At 36.7% G+C, this 21335-nt stretch overlaps 2 protein-coding genes across 2 annotated transcripts; one reads left to right on the top strand and one right to left on the bottom strand.

The window, feature by feature from the left end:
- The first annotated feature begins 12357 nt into the window (after positions 1-12357).
- Positions 12358-13646, top strand: LOC121263299 (diacylglycerol kinase theta). Its single transcript, XM_041166113.1, has 2 exons — positions 12358-12779; positions 12890-13646. Exons 1-2 carry the CDS (start codon positions 12467-12469, stop codon positions 13366-13368), a joined length of 792 nt encoding a protein of 263 aa, XP_041022047.1. The 5' UTR covers positions 12358-12466; the 3' UTR covers positions 13369-13646.
- Positions 13647-14224: 578 nt separating this feature from the next.
- Positions 14225-20545, bottom strand: LOC121263298 (squamosa promoter-binding-like protein 14). Its single transcript, XM_041166111.1, has 11 exons — positions 20089-20545; positions 19213-19817; positions 18915-19111; positions 17997-18832; positions 17797-17871; positions 17597-17704; positions 17394-17511; positions 17001-17136; positions 16774-16918; positions 16065-16667; positions 14225-15321 (listed from the first exon to the last, which is right to left on the bottom strand). Exons 2-11 carry the CDS (start codon positions 19785-19787, stop codon positions 14896-14898), a joined length of 3219 nt encoding a protein of 1072 aa, XP_041022045.1. The 5' UTR covers positions 19788-19817; positions 20089-20545; the 3' UTR covers positions 14225-14895.
- Between the last annotated feature and the right edge of the window lie 790 nt (positions 20546-21335).

Raw genomic sequence — 21335 nt, 5'->3', positions numbered from 1 at the left:
AAGCTTGGCTCGGGTTATTGTATACGCTGAACATGTCTCTCATACCAACCCCAAGTGTTCATCGTTTTTGGACCACTGCTAGTCACACAGTAATCGAATTGCATCGAACGACAGAGATTGTTGCCAACACAACTATCTCGTTACGGATGCGGAACAGTCTGAACTGAGATTGACTGGCATGCTAGATAAACTCATGCAAGCAATGTGCTCACACAGTGTATTTGCATCCTTGCAATTGGTGTGTAAATAAACAACTATGCTTACCTTAGCTCGTGGTCAAACAGATCCCTTGTTCCCTTTACTCTTACTTCAATCAAATATGTTAGTTTCTTTTTCATTTGTACCCAACTCGTGACCAATTATTGAATGCAAACAATAAGGGTGGAGTGTCGCCATGGATCACTTAGTGTGGCCCCATTCCCTCTATAAAAAAGCGCTTATGCCAAAAGCACAAATCCATCTTCTCTGCAACCTTCATCCCCCACCTCCACATTCGTTAGAGATCTATGCCGTTAAAGAGATCGGCAAGCACAACTCCAAGGACCCGCTCGTATCGAGTAAGTAACGATCCACTCCCATTTTGTTAAATTGCACTGTACTTAGCTTATTTGAATTTTGTCGAACATGTTGAGTGCATGTTAGAATGTCTGTTGTTGTGCCATCTTTTATTGAATGTTGGGAATTTTGAAGTATAAAATGGCAACTTAGCACTACCAAGGACCATTGAACATAACTAACTTGACTATTGTTGTTGTGCCATCTTCCAATAGTGTTTCTTCGAAAGGCTTTTGATGTTATTGCCTCTGCACTAAACCAGTCATTACAATTCTAGCCTATCTCATCCTATCACCCACTAACAAAAGGGACAATCTCTCTTTCTGACATGGAAAAATATGTGGAGAGATCGGAGAAAAGCGGAAGGAGAACTAGGAGGGCAAATCATTAATTTAACAGTGCTCCATAGATTTCAGTGGGTGGTTAATATATATTCAAAGTAGTCCATTATGTTTAACATGCCCACCATGAATGTAGTGGTTGATTGGGGTGCCATTGTTTCATGTATTGCCTTGGGACTTCTTGCTTTCATACTTCACCCATTAAAATTCTTTGTTTTAACCCATATTTATTTGATTACTCAAGTGACAAAAGGTAGCAAAAGAAAGAGAAAATATAAGCATGTGAACCATGACTTGGTTGCTTTCTCTCATTTTTAACTTTAATTCATCAATGTTTTTACAATTGATATCCCAATTTTATGTAGACTACTACATTCCCTATTGAACAGAAGACCGCTCAGCATTGAATTACTTCAAAACATTCTTTAACATTGGCTATAAACACCGAGGTTTTTGATGCAGTCACAATTATTTTTTTCCTGGTATTAGTTGCAACTGAGCATTTTTTAGAAAAGTTAGAATTTGCTTATGGTGGAAATAGCGAGTGACTGGCAAGTTTGAGAGCAGTTCTTGTTTGTTTCATGCAAAATGTAGGATTGTATGTGCATCCTGAACTGCAGTGGTAACTAGTGTCTTCATCCAAGAATACTTGTTATTGTTAGAGAGAGCACATGTTTTTATTGTGTGTGTATGTACAATTTGATGTTGTTGGAGAGCACATGTTTTTATCCCTCAATCTATTATATGATTCATTCTTCTTGCATAAGTTTTAACTCATTAATTCGTTTTCTTCTATAATGCACCTTTCTTTTTAAAAGTATTTTATACTTCAAGTGTACTCAACAAACAGTGAGTCCTATATGCAAATAAATGACATCACTCATCCACTGATTCTCTTCCATATGTGTTTTTTCCATTGGCATTTCCTAGAATTTGCAGTGCTTCGGTGACAAACTAATTTAATCAGGCTTTCAAAAACCAATTACATATTTTGGTGTTTGTTTATAAACAATATTGATGTTTGTTTATGATAATATTTGGTATTTTTAATATATTGGTTTTTATTTATAATAATATATTGGTGTTAACATACACCAAAAAGCCACCATGTTTTTATTGTTGGCTTGGTAGTGACCAGGGAAGCCACCAAGTATTTGTTATGGTTTACTTCTAGCAATTTGAAAAAATAACTACATTGTTTATGTAAAAAGCATTGTAAATAATTGTTATGTTTTGACAATTGACAAGTCTTCTTTGGAACTTACTTTCCTAATTGCTATGTTTAACTTGCAGCCATACTTCCTATGCTCTTCCGGTAGCTCCTCGTATGTGGTATTAAATAATCAGTACAAATACATTAAAATAATGTTTATTTGCATTTTAGGCTTGCATTCTTTCTATGATATATTACATGCATTTAATTAGTCAACTTAAATCTTTGTGCTGAATGCATATCAATATGTTCTCATATGGCTTAAGTGCATTGTCTATTGTTTGTATTGTCATACTTGCCTATTAGCAGCATATTATGGATGACGTAGATGTCCTACGTGATTGCGATTTTTGAGATGGTGGGTTAGAGGAGATACTGGTCGACATGTTGTACCAAGAAACAATGGAGGGTAAATTGGTTGGGTCCAAAATTACCAATTGTGACACAGTCTGATTTGTCACGCGCCTCACTGAACTTGGTATTAAGCTTGTTGATTCATCACAAGTGTAGGGCAAAATCGCCCTTCTTAAGAAGACACAAAGCCAGTTTACAGATTTAATGGGTCAAACAAGCATGGGTTGGAACCCTGTCACGAAATTGTAATTAGAATAGAAGAACATTGGGCAAATACATTCTAGGTAACCTTCCTATTCTTTTGGTCTAATACGTTTCTTTTTTATTTATTGCATTATGTAATAAATTCATGGCCCATTATATGATTAAATGATTTTTACTTTTTTTAGTAAATTTGTTTAATTTTTATTCCATTTCTTAGGTCCGACCCCAGTGGAAAAAAGTTCAAAGACTTACAGCTGTCAAAACTACACTATCCTCTGCGATTTTTGGTCAGTCAGTCGCCACATGGGTATTGCATTATGCCTCAACGCAGGAACCCCTCTCTAGAGAGCTAGAGAGGAGGACTAGCGGCTAAAGGATGAATTGAAGGCCCAAGAGCCCGTGTTAGGCACAGGTAATGGCACTGGCACAGACTTAACGATTGATCTGGATGACATTGAGATGACCGGCTCGCCTCACAAAGGGGGACTGTAGCTAAGGAATTCTAGTAGGCGACATAGGGACCCATCTGGGCCATCAATCTCACCAGAGCTTAGCAATTCCCTACAAACAGTTTCTGCCAGCATTGCATCACAGATAAACTTGGATGCTAAGATGTACGCTTCATATAGTTCGAATCGCAGTAGAGGCAAGGGTTCAAATAGTGGGTCTAATGCAACCTTTAGCAGTATTGCACAATGTATGAAGTTTTTGCAGGAAATTATCCCTACTCTACCATCAGAGCTTCATCTTCGTGCAATGAAAGCTTTTATGGATCCTAATATTCTAATTGTCTTCCAGCACATGACTCCAGACTTGAGATTAAAGTGGGTCTGGTTGCTACTCTGACCACACATCTCGGGCCCCAATGTTTATTTTATCAAAACATTTTAATAAGTTGTAGTTGTCAAACTTTGGTGTGTTGCTTGATTTGATTTTCGCTATATTATTAGTTGTCTTGATTTCTAACATTTATTTCATGTTTGCTAATTTAAGTTCAAACATTGGCTTGCTTTTAATGAAAGTGCTTGCTAAGTTGATAAAAATATTTATTTTGTTGTTTGTAGTATGTTAAACAAATATAACATTTATTGCCTTTAATGTTTGTGTCAACATTCTGTTGAAAAACGCAGAATGGACAATGATAACTGGTGAAATGATGGGGTAAACACCGAGGAGAATGAGGCAAGCGAGGAGGGCTCCAATAGTAACCCCTCAATTACATTTGATGCAAATAGATGGGCAGAATGGGATGCATGGAGAAGTTGTGACGTTGATATCTACAAACAGGTGGCTCTTCCAACCATGGTTATAATGGATCATCAATATAATGCCCAACCTCTTATGCCTAGGCCACAACATAACATTAGCTTGTGTGGAAGGGAGTACATCATCGCAATCTTGAATGGACATCCTAACAACTGTTATGAGTTGTTCCAAATGGAGGTATAAGCATTTTGGGCCTTACGCGATTGATTACGTAGAGATGTGGCTTTGCTTGATTCATCATGAGAGGCCTCTATTGAGGAACTCCTAGGAATGTTTTGCTACACCGTTGGACATTGTGTGGTTCAACAAAATGTGGCTAACCGGTTTCAACATTCGGTTGAAATCGTCGACATGTCTACGCAGTAATGCGGACATTATGTCGCTTATTGCGCTATGTGATTCAACCAACTTAGATGACTGGGGTGATACCTTATATTCAAGGAAATCTCAAACATTATGCACGGTTTGAGCTAAGTTTTTTCTACATTAGTTACTTTCGTAGGTTAATGAATGAGAAGTGCATTTTACAAATGCCTTAATGTCATCAATACACGATTTTGAAGTTTATGCAAATTTAACAAAAATCTGCAGAAATATCATGGTGTAATAGATGGGGTCATGATCGACGCATCTGTACTAGCTTCAGTAAGTAACACATATCTAAATCAGTATCACTGTCTTGTGTCTGTGATTTCGATATGAAATTCACATTCATGTACGCCAGGTGGAAGGGTACAGCCCATGATGCTCATGTTTTAATCGATGCGTTAAGGCGTCCAGAAAACAATTTTCCATGGCCTCCAAATAGTAATTTGTATACATTATTTAATTTGTACCTTTTAAGTTTGCAATAATTTCTATATACCATCTTTATAAAAGATTAATATTATACTAAATTTTTAGGTTATTATTATTTAGTAGATTCTACATTTTCCTGCACCAAGAGATTTATACTACCGTATCCAAGGGTGAAGTACCACAGATTTGAACATTATGACAATCGTACATTCCAAAGATATAAGGATCTATTTAATTATCGACATTCATCCATTCAAAATGTCATTAAATAAACTTTCGGTAGATTGAAGAGGCATTTTCGAATTTTAATTTTATGCCCCCGTACCTTCCAACTCGGCAATGATGTCTTATTGTTGTATATTGTACGATACATAACGTCATTCGTACAGTTACACCTGATGATGAGGTATTTGTGTTGTATAGCAATCACAATAATTATCCAGATATAAATGCGGATTATAATATCAGTGAACAATCTCATGTTCCTGATATGTCGATTGCATCAGCACAGGCGATGACAACAACCAAGAAAGCTATTGCACTATCTATGTGGTTGCATGGTACTAAGCAACAAGAAAACACGTAACTTTCAACTTGGTGTAGCAATCTTTTTGTTTATGTCAGCATTGAACAATAGATGGTAAGTTGGGGACACTTTATTTATATATATCGATATTTAATATGTAAATAAATAATGAAATAAAATGTGGGTATGATACTATTGTATTTTTATTGATAATTATTTTATTTTATTTTTATAAATTTGAAGTAGGAAAAAATTTGCATGCATGCAAAAAGTAGTGGAAAATCAGTTTTTAACATGCATTGGGGGAAATAATAACGTTGACAAGATTATATAAAGTGATATTATTTATTAATTTTGTTATTTTTAAAAGAAGTAAGAAATTATTCAATCATACTTTATATAACCAAATGAAAATACTTTATATAGAAATCTGTCCAGATCAGTGGCGCGTATGGCTCACGCGCGGCTTACAGTGCCCGTAGGCTCCACGCGCCACCACACCAGAAGGGGTTTCCAGCGGCCAGCGGCCTTGGATCTTTCAGACCCGCCTGCTCCTTTCTTGCTTAGTGTGGCGCGTGCCTTACACGTGCCACTGCCGTCGGTGGTGGCCTTTGCCAGTGTGTTAGATCTTCTAGTTACTATTCTCTTATGTTCATGTTTTCCCTAACCAGCGATCAAGATGATATGATCGTGATAGTTTCTTACAATTGGACCAGATCAACAAAATACAGCGCACTCCTCTCGACTATGGCGTTTAGTCGTAGGTTTATAGTCTATTTATCAGATTATGTCAAAACTACTTTTGAGCGGCTTTCCCTTATGGGACTGGGTTGTCAAGCCTTTGACTTACCCCTTTTTTTTTTTTTTTTTTTGGTGCTACTTTTTGATTGTTTTGGAAAGATTGTCGAAGACTCCCACCCTATTGAATCTTGTATCATTACAACTACTTAGTTTATATATGCTATCTTAACTTGTCAAAAAAAAATATATATGAAAATAAGGGAAGAGAATGGTTGGCATTACTCATTTAACTCAAATAATAAATGGCACGGGCTGAGCACAGCAGCCCCTGTTGCCTAATCACAACATGAAGTGTCTCTGGCTCCACTCACCGTATTTGCCGTTACAGAGTGTATAAAAGTTGTAAGCTACTTTTAATAATGGAGTCTAATCTTTTAAAAAAATTTATGTTACGTATAGTCATTTTTATATATACTTAACAAATTCTATTGATGTGATTAATTAAAATAATTATTTTATAAAAAAAAATGATGCAACCAATTACATTTTTAAAATACGTAAAGAGTATGAAAAATGGCTGCACATATAATTTTTATTTTTAAAAAAAGTTTTACATAACTGACTGTATCTAATATTAATGAGAACTGAATTCTGCGGTGAAATATGTCTACTGTTTGTCTGTTACTTCCAACTTCACCTTATATTGGGCCGATAAAGCCTTGCTTGGCTACAAAAACTACTAGGACATTGTGGTCTTGGAAAGAGATGTAACCATCATTGGGCCTGCACGCTCACCCGAAAGAAACATACTTGGGCCTTTATATTATATAACTGTTGGGCGTGCAGCTGCTGCCAGAATCTCATCTAAAACCTCCCTATCATAAACACCACCTCAACATTAACTATTTTATAATGAGCTCAACCACACCAGATTAAATTAGCCTCAATGTTAAATTATTTTTAACATAAGTTCCGGACATCACAGAGCCAACAGAACCAACTAGGCCTATGCAAAAAGCCCGAAAACTCGGCCTACCGGAAAGACCCGAACAGACCCGTCCGTTAAAATTAGTTTGGATTATATTTCGGGTCCAACCCGTTAAAAATCGGTTTCAACCCGACTAACATGCATTTAGAGCATTCTTATTAGATTAGTCAAACTTAAAGGATATTTTTTATGAATGTAAAAAAATTTAACTTTTGACTATTCCATTCACATAAATCTCTACATTAACTATTTTTTCATTATATAATAATAAAATAATATAAGATGAATTTAATTTTAATTATTCATATTAAATCTCTACATTAGATTATACATTTATTCATTATAGTAATGAATAACTAATAATTTTAAAAATATTTACTTTTTTAATTATTAATTTATTTTATTTTATCATATTTTACTTTTCTACCTATTATATATTAATTAATAATCATATTCTTAATAAATTAATATATCACTAACTCAAATTAATATATTAATTGTGATAAAATATATGATAGAAAGAAAGAGAGAGATAAATAATTAATAAAATATGTATTTGATATATGTACAGTAACTTTTAAATTTAAAGTTACTGTAATTAAATTCTAAATATTTAGAATTTAACTAATCTAATGTGTGTATATTTTATTTTTTAATAATTACATACTTATTAAATTTAGCTTTTGACTAATCTAACGAGAGTGACGTTATAAATTCTTACTTGCAGTCCAAACCTTAGCCGCCTTGCCCTGCCCTCCCCATACTCTTCGTCATCACCATCGTCGAATTATTCTTGAGGACAAAAGCACAGGGGCTCTCTCCCCAGTGAGGGTGCGGCATTGCCACAGGCCCACTGACTGCAGCCAGCTTGTCGGTTACGCTAAAGTTGTGTTTTGCTATATTTTGCTCTGTTTCGGTAAGTGTTTCTTTCCAAGGCAGAAAGGTCCATCCTCCTATATATTTCAATGGTGCGAGTGCTGGCATTCTTTCTGCAGTGATGTGGGTTTTTCTGGTTGGACTTGGCAAGGATGTTTTATTTTAGTTTCTTCTGTAATTAGTCTATCTTTTTCACCTTTATCTGTTTTTAAACGGGTATTACTTTCTCTTGTTTGCAGGCATTAGGTGAAAAGATTTGGGATTGTCTTTGGTATGGAGCCAGGTGGAAGTGAGGGGAAGAAGAGTCTTGGACTTTATTTTGTATTTGCCTTTAAACTTCCTCACATCAAATTTATCCAAGCCAGCCACCATGGTAGCAGATGCAGAACCTTCGCAAATGATACTGAAACCAATTCGTACGAGTCATATAAAGGGCTTCGACAATCCCATATTCCCAATGCTCCTTCTTTTTCTTCATCATCTTCTTTTCCTTTCAATGTCTTTTGCATCATCTGGTTTTCAACAGTTCAGATTTTAGTTGTTCAAAGGGAGTTTCAGACATACACACACGCATAGAGAGAGAGAGAGAGAGAGAGAGAGAGAGAGATTTCGTTTGCATGCAATATTTTTATTAAAAAAAAAACGCGGTTTGACCTGACCCGAATATGTTCGGGGTGGTGGTGTTGTTTCTTGTTGGCGGGTTGGGCCCAAACCCAACTCGGATTTGACGGGGTTGTAGCCCTAGAACCAACAACATTTCGAAGGTATTGAACGCATGCTACAGAAGATACAACGGATCATCACGGGTCTTCATGCTCATGGCAACATTAAACGGCAATGATGGAGGTCGGGGCTCGGGACTGACCATGTGGAGGTCATGGTTACGTACCAGGGCAAAGGCACCAAGCAGCCGATGACTTTTCCAATGATGAGGAAATTCAAATATGTTAGCCCATATTAGCTCGTGTTCTGCATCAGTACGGCACTGGTCAGCAACATGATTCTCTTGCTTCTTGTTGAGTTGATTGACAATATGACACGATGAGGAATGCTGCTCTCCACCCTATATTTTGTATCTTCAGTCACACATTAGTAATTTCAAGCGGTTTATTATATTAATCAATCGATTAAATGACAATCACTTAAAATGTGCTGCATAATAAATGTTGGTAAAAATAAAAAAAATTTAAGACAATATTATTCGTACGGAGATTTCCTTGTAGACAGAATATTATTAGGGTAGGCTGGAATTGAATCCAAATGAAGTCATGGCCGGCCTAGTTTGTTTTCACGAGACGAAATAAAATGAGATAAATTAAAATTAAAATTAAATAATAATTAAATTATTTTATATAAAAATTAAAAAAAATTATAATAATTAATTGAGATAAGATAAAAAAGAATTAATAAGAATTATAAAAACAAACGAGAGATTTGAGTCTGCGCAAAGGGCATCAGCCTGGCGAGAATTTAGATGAGCCTGGAATTTAGGTAACTGGACCCGGGTCCCCAAACGAAACAATGAACGAGTATAATATAAAATAAAATGGGAGTGGATTCCCTTCTCTGCCATCTTATTCATGCGGTAGTGCGAATGCGATTGTCTAGGCCTCTTTTAGGCACTTCCCAGGTGGCAGATACCAACACCATACTGGTCAGATAAATGATTTGTAAAAATTTCATATAGTCAAGTTACATAAGTCAGGCTCGTAAAAGAACAGACTTCACTTAAAAAAATTGTAAAAAAATTTATTCTTTATTAGTATGACCTAACTTTTTATAAAAAATTTATCTGAGATTTATCTATTTTAGATTTATACCTAACATTATTCTATTGATCAGGGACCAAGTGTTGGGATTGCATTGAACTAGACTAAATTTGTTGTTGGGTTCCCAGATTCATCCCAAAATCGTAGGGTCAGAGAAATGTCCCGTTTGGATATAAAAACCATTCATTTCATCTCATTTCATAATTATAATATTTTTAAATTTTCGTACAAAATATAATAAGTAATTCAACTTTTTAAAATCAAATAATAATAATAAATAATATTATAATAATATTTTATTTAATTTTTAATTTTCATCTAAATTCATCTCATCTCAATTCAATCTACTGTCCAAATCGTAACTTACATTAACTATGCCGGTCTTCATAAGGCAGAGGTTGAGACCTCTATCTAATTTTAGGGGCATAAACATCAGTATATATTGTTGGCAGATAGGATACATAATATTGAGTTGGGTGGTGAATTAATTGAAAGGATCTCCTAAACTCTGCTTGATTGTTTAATAACATCCAAAGAAAGACAGGAACATCAGAAAACGTGAAAGTAACTGTGTTATTGAAAGCGACTGCATCATCAACTATTAGTGGGGAAAGAATCTTGGACGAGAGGAGGGGGTTGTTTCGAAGAAGGAAAGTAATTATCATTTATCATACAAAAGTTGTGGCGGCAACTGAATGCGCTTAAAAAAAATATAAATACTATCTACAGTCGTAAAGTATATAAAAAATATATAATCATTTTAAAAAAGAATACGATCTAATATTAAAAAATTAATTTTTTTTTTATGTAGATCTTAAATTTATTTTTTTTTTTTAAAATGATTACACGACGCTTACTCACTCACGACTGCAACTATCATTTTTAAAAAGAAAAATATTTTCAAAAGAAAAACAAACATATGGGAGTGAGTCATATAATATCTTTGACTACTAATTGTATAAAAAATACTATAAAATCTACTTTAGATACTAATTCAATAATATTTCAAAGTATAACATGAGATTAATAAAAATTTAAAACAGTCGACAACGCGTATAAATGTCTTAAAAATGTACAAAGGGAATCTCTCGATTTTCTTTTGCTAAGTTCTAGTTTGGTTTGTGTGTTTCTTTGGCATCAAAGGAATCACTTGTAAACCACAAAAACTGATAACTTTAAAGACCCCTTTAGTCAATTTAAGTGACTAAGAAAGGCGTCCTACTAAAATATATCATGAAATGCCTTACAACTCAACATAGAGAAAATAAGAAAGGAATATATATGTGTGTGCACAATTCCACAAACCCCTTCTTCCATGCAGTATCCTATCGAATTTAATTAGTTTACATAAAAGGCTGCAAATTATTTCCTATGATTTATACTTCAGAATCGAATATTAGAACTCTATTAATTTCGTTTTAGATGTTGAGTTGAATTGAGATGAGTTAAGTTTTTTATAAATAATAATAAGTTGAGATTGTGGAGTGAGTTTTATAGAACTCACCTAATATTAGTATTTATGAAAAATTGAAAAAGGTTATAGGTCTCACGTGTAAAGAGGTATTGAGTTAAAAAAGATATAAATCCTACGTGTAAAAAGATTTTGAGTTAAGTAATGTTTAGTGATTTGAGAGCTATATTTAAATGTTATGATAGGTCTAAAATAGAACTTAATTTTGAGATAAATTGATCACATTCAAGAATCCAAACGAAGTCTTAAAAGGTGAGTGCTTTGGTGGGAAAGGTTTGTTGTTGATCAAATCACAAAAACCATTGCCCATGATTAAAGCCAAAAGAAAGCCTTGACTTTGGTGTACTGGTATCTATAATTTTCTCCAATTGAGTGTGCAGCAAGCTTTGTGTTCAGTTCCTGATAATCTATTCTATTGGGAATCGACACTGTTTCTGGGCCATGCATGTTTATATTCTCTTGCTTGCTTCGCAAGAGACACGACTCCTTCATTTGTAAGAAAAATCTATTTTTTTTCTTAGATATTATAAAACATTTTTTTAGCTATATTTCTTGTGGATGGATTGAACAGTGATCTCTTTAATTATTTGACCCGATTAGATGATCAATTCTAAAGAAAATAATCACATTATCATGTCGATTTTATAGCAATTAACGTTGTTCACATAAGATTTTCGGATAAAGGCATATTTGCATCAACATTTAATACTGTGTTTATTTCTTTGTATTGAACCATCAAATTCGATTAATAGTGAGTAAAAATATCGAGAAAAATTAAAGCTGCGTTTGGATACAGAAACGGTTTCATTTTATCGTATTTTATCATTACAATTTTTTAAAATTTTCACATAAAATATAATAAACAATTCAGATTTTTCAAAATTTAAAACAATAATAATATTAAAAAATAATATTCTAACAATATTTTATTTAACTTTCAACTTTTATCTAAAATCATCTCATCACCTATATATATATATATATATATATATATATATATATATATATATATATATATATATATATAGAACACAGAACTTTCCCGTTGTGTTTACCAATTTGGTGAATTTCTTAATATTTCTTTTGTACAAATAGCAAGCACATGCAAATGCAATTAGTTACTCGAAGGTGTCCTTAACTGGCATCTACTTTCCAGTACACGTACAGTCTCCGGAATAGTGTCATGATTTGGTTGTATGACCAAAAAGTGTCGGGTTTTCCAGCATATAAATATCTGTCCCCGTCTGTTCAGCAGTTTGCACAACAATTTTACTTTAAACCAGGAAGGTCCCAAGTACGTAGCCCTGGGAAACAACAAAACCTTAAACAAGGCAAGATCATTTCTCCTGAACAGATCTGCTTCAATGGAACTCCCTAAAAATCCTAGACCCACAACATCTGTACCCAGAAAGTATCCTCTCATCGAATTCCCCACCTCCCCACAACTTATCTTGGGGGAAGAGATGCTTCATTTTAATCACCCACAACACCCTCTATCGAAAGTGGACCTTCCAGACCACTTTACCTGCTCGGGCTGCAAGGAGTATGGTGCAGGAATGAGGTTCACTTGCCAACAATGTGATTTTCAGCTGCACGAGTTCTGTGCCCATGCTCCTCCTGATCTTAAGGGCCACCCTTTCCACTACCTGCACCAGCTTACTTTCTATTCTAAGCCAGGTAATGATCTTATTGTTTTGCGCATGCAGTTGAAGTACTCAAAGCTGATGATCATTCATGTCAATGATAAATCCGTTTTGGGCTCATTAATTTTCATCCTTTTTGTTTAGGTAAAGAAGGGAAATCAAAGTGTGATGTTTGTTTCAAACCCGTCAAAGGGTATGCTTTCCGATGCAGTGCCTGTGGTTTCCAGATGCACCCTTGCTGCGAGAGGCTTTCTTCGGAAACCAGCTTCTTATGCCACCCTGCGCATACCCTCAGACTTGTGCCCGCAAACACGACGGGTGCAAATGGCGATTCTGGTTTTGTGTGTGGCGTGTGCAAGAGGAAGAGGTCAGGCCGTGTGTTCCACTGCACTGTTTGTGATTACCATCTCCATGCGGTTTGTGCTAAGAATATGGTTAATGGGCTCTATGCCAATGGGATCAAAGATCTCGAAAAACCCAGCATGCTAGGGTCTGCCGTCCGGGTTGTATCTAAAGTTGTCATAGTGCTCCTTGAAGGGCTGGTCGAGGGTATTGCAGAAGGTGTTGGAGAAGTTTTAGGTGATAATCTTGCCAGAGGAAAGGGCAGAAATCGAAGTAGCTAGAACTGAGGGAAACAATTAAGGAAAAGATATTTTGGCTTCTTCTTGGAACAGGACGATATATATGCAAGCTGTTCATGATATCCAAGATGGATAAAGTGTTGAGTGATCAGATCAGAAAGTGTATTATTATGATTGTTAATTGTATGTTTGTGTATGGTTCATGGTGGTGTCTTTTTCATGCTGGTTTGGAAAAGGCCGTTCCCTGCTAAATTAATGTGAAATAACTTAAATTGTCTGCTTAGCAAAGATGTTTAATTGGAGTAAAACCATTTTTAACTCACAGCTTGTCTTTTAATTCTTGCTTGTATTGCTCAGTTCTTCCCATTCTCATCACTCATCAGCTTTATGAATCCCGGTTGTATGACCCACCCACTAATAAATAACACAATGTTAATTCCTTCCCATTTACTAATTTCCACAAAAGTTACATCAAAGATTCAAAGTTCTTTCTCCTTTTCAGCGAACAAGAAAATTTACATTTCTGGCTGACCATTAACACCTGAAGATCGAGTATCTCTTGGAGGTATAAAAGCAGTATTGGTGGTCGGAAGAAGCGTCAAGGTACCAATCCAATCCGATAGTGTTGGCATCTAAGAAGAGAGTAGAAGAGAGTACACGCCATCCTATCGTTACATCATGTAGAAGAGAGTAGAAGGCTGATAAAAGAAGAGATGCATTCCCGGATAGCAATCAATCAGGCAGCATTTCAATGATATTTGTTCGCATTTCAGTGGAAAATATTACCGTTCAAAAAAAATAAAATGATCACGTCCTTTAAAGCAGGTGGCTTAAATGTACAGATATTACCAGAAAATCAGACTGGCACTTAGAGATATACTAACATACATGCCTCTTATTTTAAATAAAACTGAACAAATATTTCACTATTGCGTGCTTCATATGATATTGTCGTGTGATTCACCAGAGACCGATTAGCTTATAGAGACAACAATGTTTACACTGTAAATGCCCTAAAATTATGATCCATGACTTGTAAAGGAATATAAAGGGGAAAATAAAACCACATAGGATTAACCAAATTAAACCTCTTACGAAACTATACATGCTTGCATTCTCTCTCGACTTCTCTTTTTACTCCATCTGGGTGGGCATCCAACACCTTGCTATCGTGCAGCTTTCCGCCCTTCCTCTGGCTTAGAGGTTTCAGGAGCTGAAGATTTCTAAATTCCTAAGTCAAAAATAAATCACCTACTTTCAGCAGATACCGGCCAAAGAAATTTTGCAATCTAAGCCGGCATCCCGAATCTTAGGACTAGTTAGGAAGATATTATATGCAGCATCTCAATCATGTCATGCCTGATCCTGGTCATAACTTCCTAACTTCTCAGGACTGTCTACACAACTCCTGTCCAACCCTTAGTTCTCATTTTCAAAATGTAATCAGCATAACTCATTTTCATTTCCAAAAATCAACTTAACCGATATCTACTTTGATATCAGAATCAACTTGCGCTCAACCGACCTGAGCCGCTATTTCCTTTGTCCAAAAGCATCTCCCCATTAACATTATATTGTGCCAAAACCCAAATTCTCCCACTTGAACGGGGCAACCGAGCCAATGTCTGGGGAGCCACGCAAGAACAAGCAGACACAAACACAGACAGCAGCAATGGCAAGCATTGAATGAATGAAGGGGCGCTGAAGCAATCCTTGGGAAGCTGAAACCCTCATGTTGTGCTTCCTTGCAACAACTGCACACCTGGCACAAGATCTGAGCTGTTTGACTTGGGTACTTATCTGATGCTCTGGCTCCATTGCCAACCGTTCTTGCTCTATCTCACTCGTTACCATCACTGACACTTGACCATTCTCTCTGTCAGTGAGTTTACGAGCCACCAGCTTGTTGTAAGAGTGATTATGCCTCATCATAGCATAATCATAAGGTGACTGTCTAATTGCATCAAGAAGGGAAGTCCAGCAGTTCAATCCAATCTACAGGAGAAGGATGAAACAAAGAAGGATTAACAAGAGTTCAAATTCTAATTGTATCCGTGAACTATTGTTTCAAGGCTATAATTTCTGTGAACTTGTCCCGATTCAGCATTGAACTTTTATAAATGTTCACTTATTCAATTTAGCCATTACTTTTTTATCAGTAAAAACAAATTTGTCAATTTAGCCATTATAAAATGACAAATGCTAATATGATAAGACACGCTGACACGACAATTTTTGGTTTTCTCATAAAAGCAGAGCCATAAGGAAACATACGACATATATTAGGGCCACAATATTTTCAAATTATTTTATTTTTTTATAAGATCAAAAAATGGCCTAACTTGTCACATCCCTATCATAAGGACGTGTGCAAAATTGTTTACTTCTAATGGTAAAATCGGTCGCAAATAACATTAAGTTGCTTCTCTAATATATTCAATGAATTGGCGGTTCAAAGATGAAATTATTATATGATACACAATTTAAGAACCAAAATCATATTTTGGCTCTCATCAATCTATTTTTATTGTTAAAACTATTATTCGATGACCAGGGCAGGTCATCCTAGTATTATCAATCCCAGCTGCCAAACACTTCCCTCCTTTTACTTTTCCCAAACCTTGAAAAATCTGATAGTTAAAATTGATAGTTGTAACAGAGTCCTAGTACCAATCACCACTACCATCAGAACAATTATATAATTAATAACATCGATAAGAGTATCAGTAGTAGAATACCTCTGGTGGGTCGCTCGTCAAAGCATCTATCAGATCATCTGAACCTGACGTACAAGCAGCCAAATGTAGAGGTGTAACACCTCCAGGCCCCACAACATTTGGTGGAAATATATATTTCTTGGAGGCATCATTACTGCTAGTAATGGAGTAATGGATGAGCACATCAACCATCTTCCTGCACCTTCTTTTAACTGCCCGGTTCAACAGCTGAATCTCAGACAATGTCTCCAAGGACTCCTTTGTCAGTACATTTCCATCAAAGTTTCTTTCAACCAGTATGTCTAGGAGCATTCTAACTAAAGCACAACAGTCTCTTTCAACAGAGAATGTGAGTAAAAATTTGAGCCGGCTAAGTGAATAATCAGGATTCCCAAGCATGGAAGTGTTTCCTATCCTTTGGAAGAGCCATCCAAGTTCATTCAAGAAGTGCAGAACTTCCTCCCTCGACTTTGGTCGCCGAAAATCATTTGTATTGTCTTCTGAAATGTCATCATATTCTTTTGCCTCCAAATCAAACTCAGACTCGAGAAGCCTCAGTTCCTCACAGATGGTTGAATTAGCTACTATCACTGGAAAACCATTGCCCTTGAAACCATTTTCTACCTGCTCATAATATTGGTAAAGTTCAAGAACAATGTAGACTTTTCAAGGATTCTATTCATCTGAACAGAAAACTACAAATAAAAAGAAGAATTTATCAGAGCACTACCTCAATGAAAAAGCGACCGACACCTCCAGGAGATTCACAGTGAATTTTGAAACTGACCAAATTTATCTTATCATACGAGGTTCCTTGGCAGGTAGATTCCGAAACTTCCTTCGATATGTAACCACCCATATAAGTGCAATGAATCCTGCACAACTTGTAAACCAGCTCTTAAAACAGGGAATGTATTAATTGAACATATCTAAAGAAAAAAAGTACACCATACTTACTTGGCTCCAGGATTAGAGAGATTTCTACCCTTCAAAAGTAGAGATGTTTCTTGCCCATCCACAACTGCCAAAGGAGATACCAAAATCAACTCTGGGGAACTCCATGTTCTCCAGGATTTGCATAGACGGATCTTTCCTGAAGAACAAAGTGCAGATCAAGTTATAATCAAAGGGAGATAGTCCAAAATTTCTATTTCGTTTACAACCCATCCAAATGAAACATTTTTTTTTTTTTTTTTTTAATGTTCGTCCAGATGGCACATCTTATTCTTTAGATAAAAATCTGGATTGTATAAAATCATAACACCTAAAAGGAAAAAGATTGTAAAAAAAAAGTATAACCAATCCACATCCTAAAAAAAAAGTTCAGTCTACCAACCCATTCGTACTCACCATCTTTATGCGATGCTAATTGCCTGCCTGTGTTAATTATAAACCTCCCACTTCTCCAGAAATCAGAATCTGAAGATTGAACCAAAGTATTGACACGCTCAAGAAGGTTTTGTTCAAACTGCAAAGAACACATACACCCTGCAAGTGGTCAGTATAGTGGCGACATAAATGTTGCTCAGCTTGCATTACAGCAGTTCACTCACTTGTTCCCAGGCAGCGGATGGCATTGACACATAAACTGATAGAACCACACAACCAGGTCTTATATAACTCTCCATTTCAGATGGACGGTTAGAGAGCCAACAGGATATCTACAAAACAGGTCAACAAATATATTATTACGTTTCCACGCCATCCAAATGACACGATGGGCAAGTGATACGATATGCCATAAACTCCTCACCTGTGTCCGCAATGTCTCTGGAAAATGGCTCGGATCCTTGTCAAAAAGTTTAAAGATTATTCGACCAGTGCGATCCTGTGGGAGGAATCATACAATTATTTCATACGCATGATAAATTAAATAAAATAAAGTTCAGACAGCCCCAGAGGAAAAATGGCAATTATAAAGCTCAAACAAAATCCCATGCAGTGCCTAGTTACCTGTGCATCAGAATTCAGACTTGGAGGTGAATGGTCAGACCCAGAAGAGATATACCCAGCTTGATAAGGAAAACTTTGAAATGAACCATGCTCAGCTCCTGTATTTGATCCTCTGAACAGATCAAAGGGCCTCTTAGAATCAGCAGTTCTGCTAGCGACAACATTTGCATTAAGCCCTTTATTGATTGTCATTTTCTCAGGCTTCAAAGTTTCTCTTTTTCTCTGTATCGGTAACAGCTTTTGCACAGTAGGAGGAGAAGACGAAGGAGACCTCCCATCAATGGGATAACTGCTGTCGGATGAGAAATATTTCCTAGAAGATGCAAGTTTTGGAGGACTATCATCTTCAGGTGAGGATCCAAACAGCTGCAGAGGTAAATTAACATGCACTTCTTGAACCTGGCCGTCAGAATCTTCCATAGGAGACTGGTAACCGCTACTACTTCTCTCTCCTCCAACAGAAGGAAATTCTAAAGGTCTCTTTTGCAGATTGAGAGTAGTTTGGTCAGAGTGAGTAATCTTAGTTTTCTCACTGTCACTGCTCTGGCTGCTCTTTTGAGATAGTATTGTGAGAGCATCGGGAGCAGACGTGGCTAGGGGAGCTGAAAGAACAGCAAGCAAATCCTTTGTTGAAGGAGAACATGCGTTTCCATTCAGTTTGATTTGCTGTTCCGAAGAAGTATGACCCGGTAATTTACTATGCAAGCTTCCTAAATTGGGCAGCTTCGCCACCAGGTCTGGAGGCAAAGGTAACGAGTTTATCTTACTAAGTATCTGAACAAGATGGTCTCTATCTGGTATCGATGAGCAGTTGATTGTTTTATCCTCATTTTTCCCTATGATTTTGAATACATAAATATTAGCATAGAATCAAAAGAGAGAAAAAGGAATGGCATACATTTAGCAAGTCTCATTTACCTTGGGTACGAGCTATAGCAGCCAACAAATTGACGACATCTAAATTCGCATTACTTGCAGTGTTGTCCCGGTTTCCAGGAAGTAGAAGCCGTCCTGTAACATCCTCCTGTTGGGTTTTCCTTCTACGGCGATTATGCCCATCAAGTCTACGCCTACAACTCCTCTTACCCTCATCAAACGCAGAAAGGAGATGAAACCTGGCAGAAAGTCAAACCAAGAAATTGATGTATAATGTTCTGACAAAACATGAAACTCTGCGAGGAAACACGCACAGTCACACACAAAACTAGATGGTAACCTGCTGCACTGCTGGCAGAACCTCTGCATCTGTTTGGCAACAAGGGCCTTGGTAGATTTGCTGTGAGCCTCACACACTTTGTGTCGGCGGTGATAGTCTTTTGCGTTTGACAAATCCTCCTTACAGTTATCAACCTGACACATGGGGTAGTTTCCGCCGGTACCGGGAGATCCGGACCGGACCCTTTTGTTTGGCCTCGACTGGGGCTCCTGCTCCTCCTCCACAAACTTCAAGCCGCCACCAAGATTCAGCCGAAGGCTCTCGTCTTCTTCCTCCACAGACACAGACCGAGAGCTCTCTTTCTTTTTCTGCTCCGCTGCTGTTGCTGCTGCTGTAGCTGGAGTACCAAGCCGCAGGTCCAGGGGCTTGGCTACGAATCTGACGCTGTCCCAATCCCAACCCTTGGCGTTCCAGTCATCCATGATATGGTTTTGAAGCTCTGTTGTTGGTGTCATCAATGGCGGCTTCGCCTGAACATTAAGCAGATCACGCTTCTTGGCCATCGAAAACCGACTCTGCAGTGTCTGCGGGTGTATGAAAATGGGAGAAGCCACCTGCGGACCTGCCTCCTCCATATCTCTCCTCTTCTCTTCTCAAGAATTACTCTATATGTCAGGAAAATGAAATTAAAAACTCAGCACACGGAAATCCCATATCTCTTCTGATAAGTACAGGAATAGGAATCTCTTACCAAAAAAATCATATCCAAAATAACAAACAAAAATATAACCCAAAGAACAAAGACAAAAAAGAGGCTTTGAGTTCGCATTCCATGTTCTCGCCACCAATTAAAATGGTCACACAAAGATTTAATATGCGGATAAATTGCAAAAACCCAGAGATCATAGATGCAGAAATTAATGAACAAATAAATACCTTCACAAAAAAGTGAAGTGAAGCCACATGTCCTCAACCGGAACCGAACAAAAACCAAAACCAACAGTTAAAGTCGAACTCAGATCTAAAGGTTTACAATTTTGGAAACCGAAATCTCAGAAACCACATATATATATAAACAACTGGTTCTGAGCCCAGTATCAGGAAACCTCCGAATCTCCGAAATCTAAAACTGATAATCTCAGCTAACTCAAATCCATCAGAGAAACCGATCTAAGCAGAACCTCAACCAAACAAGCGAGAAGTCCCTCCGCACCCTCCAACCATCTTTTACTTTTTGCGTTTGCAACTTGCAGACTTTTCCCCCCACGACCCTCCTCGTCTTTACCTTCTAACAAACTCCTCCTCCTCCTCCTCCTTTCGGTGTTGGCAAAAGCCGTAAATTGCAGCAAGATTGGGGCTTTAGTAGAGGCCGCCCTGTGACCAACGAAGAATCTACGACTTTTCCTGTTACTAATTTAACTGAGGATATATATCGAAAATCATATTTGTCCTTTTTTTTAATAAAAAAAATTAATTTAAAGGAAGCGTTAGAAGCCAAAAAGGTCCTGAAAACATATTACGGACGACTTTTATCGTTTCCGTTCCGGTCACGTCACACGCCGGCACCACCAGTCCCGACGACCATTGTTATAGCCACCATATTCAACTTACAGTGTGAAAATAATCGACAGATAACATTGAAATTTTGTTAAAAAAACATTAAAAAGATGTTCTCTCTCACGCTGTTAAACTTGCTTTGTTGCTAACTACCTTGTACCTACTTATGATGTCATTGGTACAAGAAACAGAAACTCAGGCTCCGAAAAAGTTTTTACTTGCTGTATTTTCTTAAATTATTATATTTGCAGGAGCTCATTTATAAGTAAAGATTAAAATTTTAAATCTTATATTTTTTTCAACCAAATATCTATTTTCATAAAGAATCAAAATATCTCTCTCTCTCTCTCTCCTTAATTTTTCTTCTCTCTCTCCATAAGTTATTTGCTAGACAAATTGATACAAAGAAATGGCTTTCTGCGGCAGTTTTCTTGAATAAGAGTACGACTTTGACCGATATACTTCCCCCTCCATCCCTGTGGTTTTAACTTCGAGCATGAAATTACCGCCTCACCATAAAAGAAACAATGAAGTACAAGTGCTGTGGAATATCGACATGAAACTACTGTATAACCACATGGTACTACAGATTCTTCGTACCATTTTCATAACACTGTTTTTTTTTT

This window comes from Juglans microcarpa x Juglans regia, chromosome 4S, assembly GCF_004785595.1.
Source record: "Juglans microcarpa x Juglans regia isolate MS1-56 chromosome 4S, Jm3101_v1.0, whole genome shotgun sequence".
In the NCBI taxonomy this organism is placed as follows: Eukaryota; Viridiplantae; Streptophyta; class Magnoliopsida; order Fagales; family Juglandaceae; genus Juglans; species Juglans microcarpa x Juglans regia.
Note: the sequence above shows the minus strand (reverse complement) of the source record. Positions and strands in the feature narration are given on the sequence as shown.

Coding starts and splice junctions, on each gene's coding strand:
- LOC121263299 (XM_041166113.1), top strand. CDS start 12,467: ATGGAACTCCCTAAAAATCCTAGACCCACAACATCTGTACCCAGAAAG. Junction 12,780..12,889: donor TACTTTCTATTCTAAGCCAG/GTAATGATCTTA, acceptor CTTTTTGTTTAG/GTAAAGAAGGGAAATCAAAG.
- LOC121263298 (XM_041166111.1), bottom strand. CDS start 19,787: ATGGAGGAGGCAGGTCCGCAGGTGGCTTCTCCCATTTTCATACACCCG. Junction 17,705..17,796: donor CAGAGACATTGCGGACACAG/GTGAGGAGTTTA, acceptor CCTGTTTTGTAG/ATATCCTGTTGGCTCTCTAA. Junction 15,322..16,064: donor TGACGAGCGACCCACCAGAG/GTATTCTACTAC, acceptor CTTCTCCTGTAG/ATTGGATTGAACTGCTGGAC.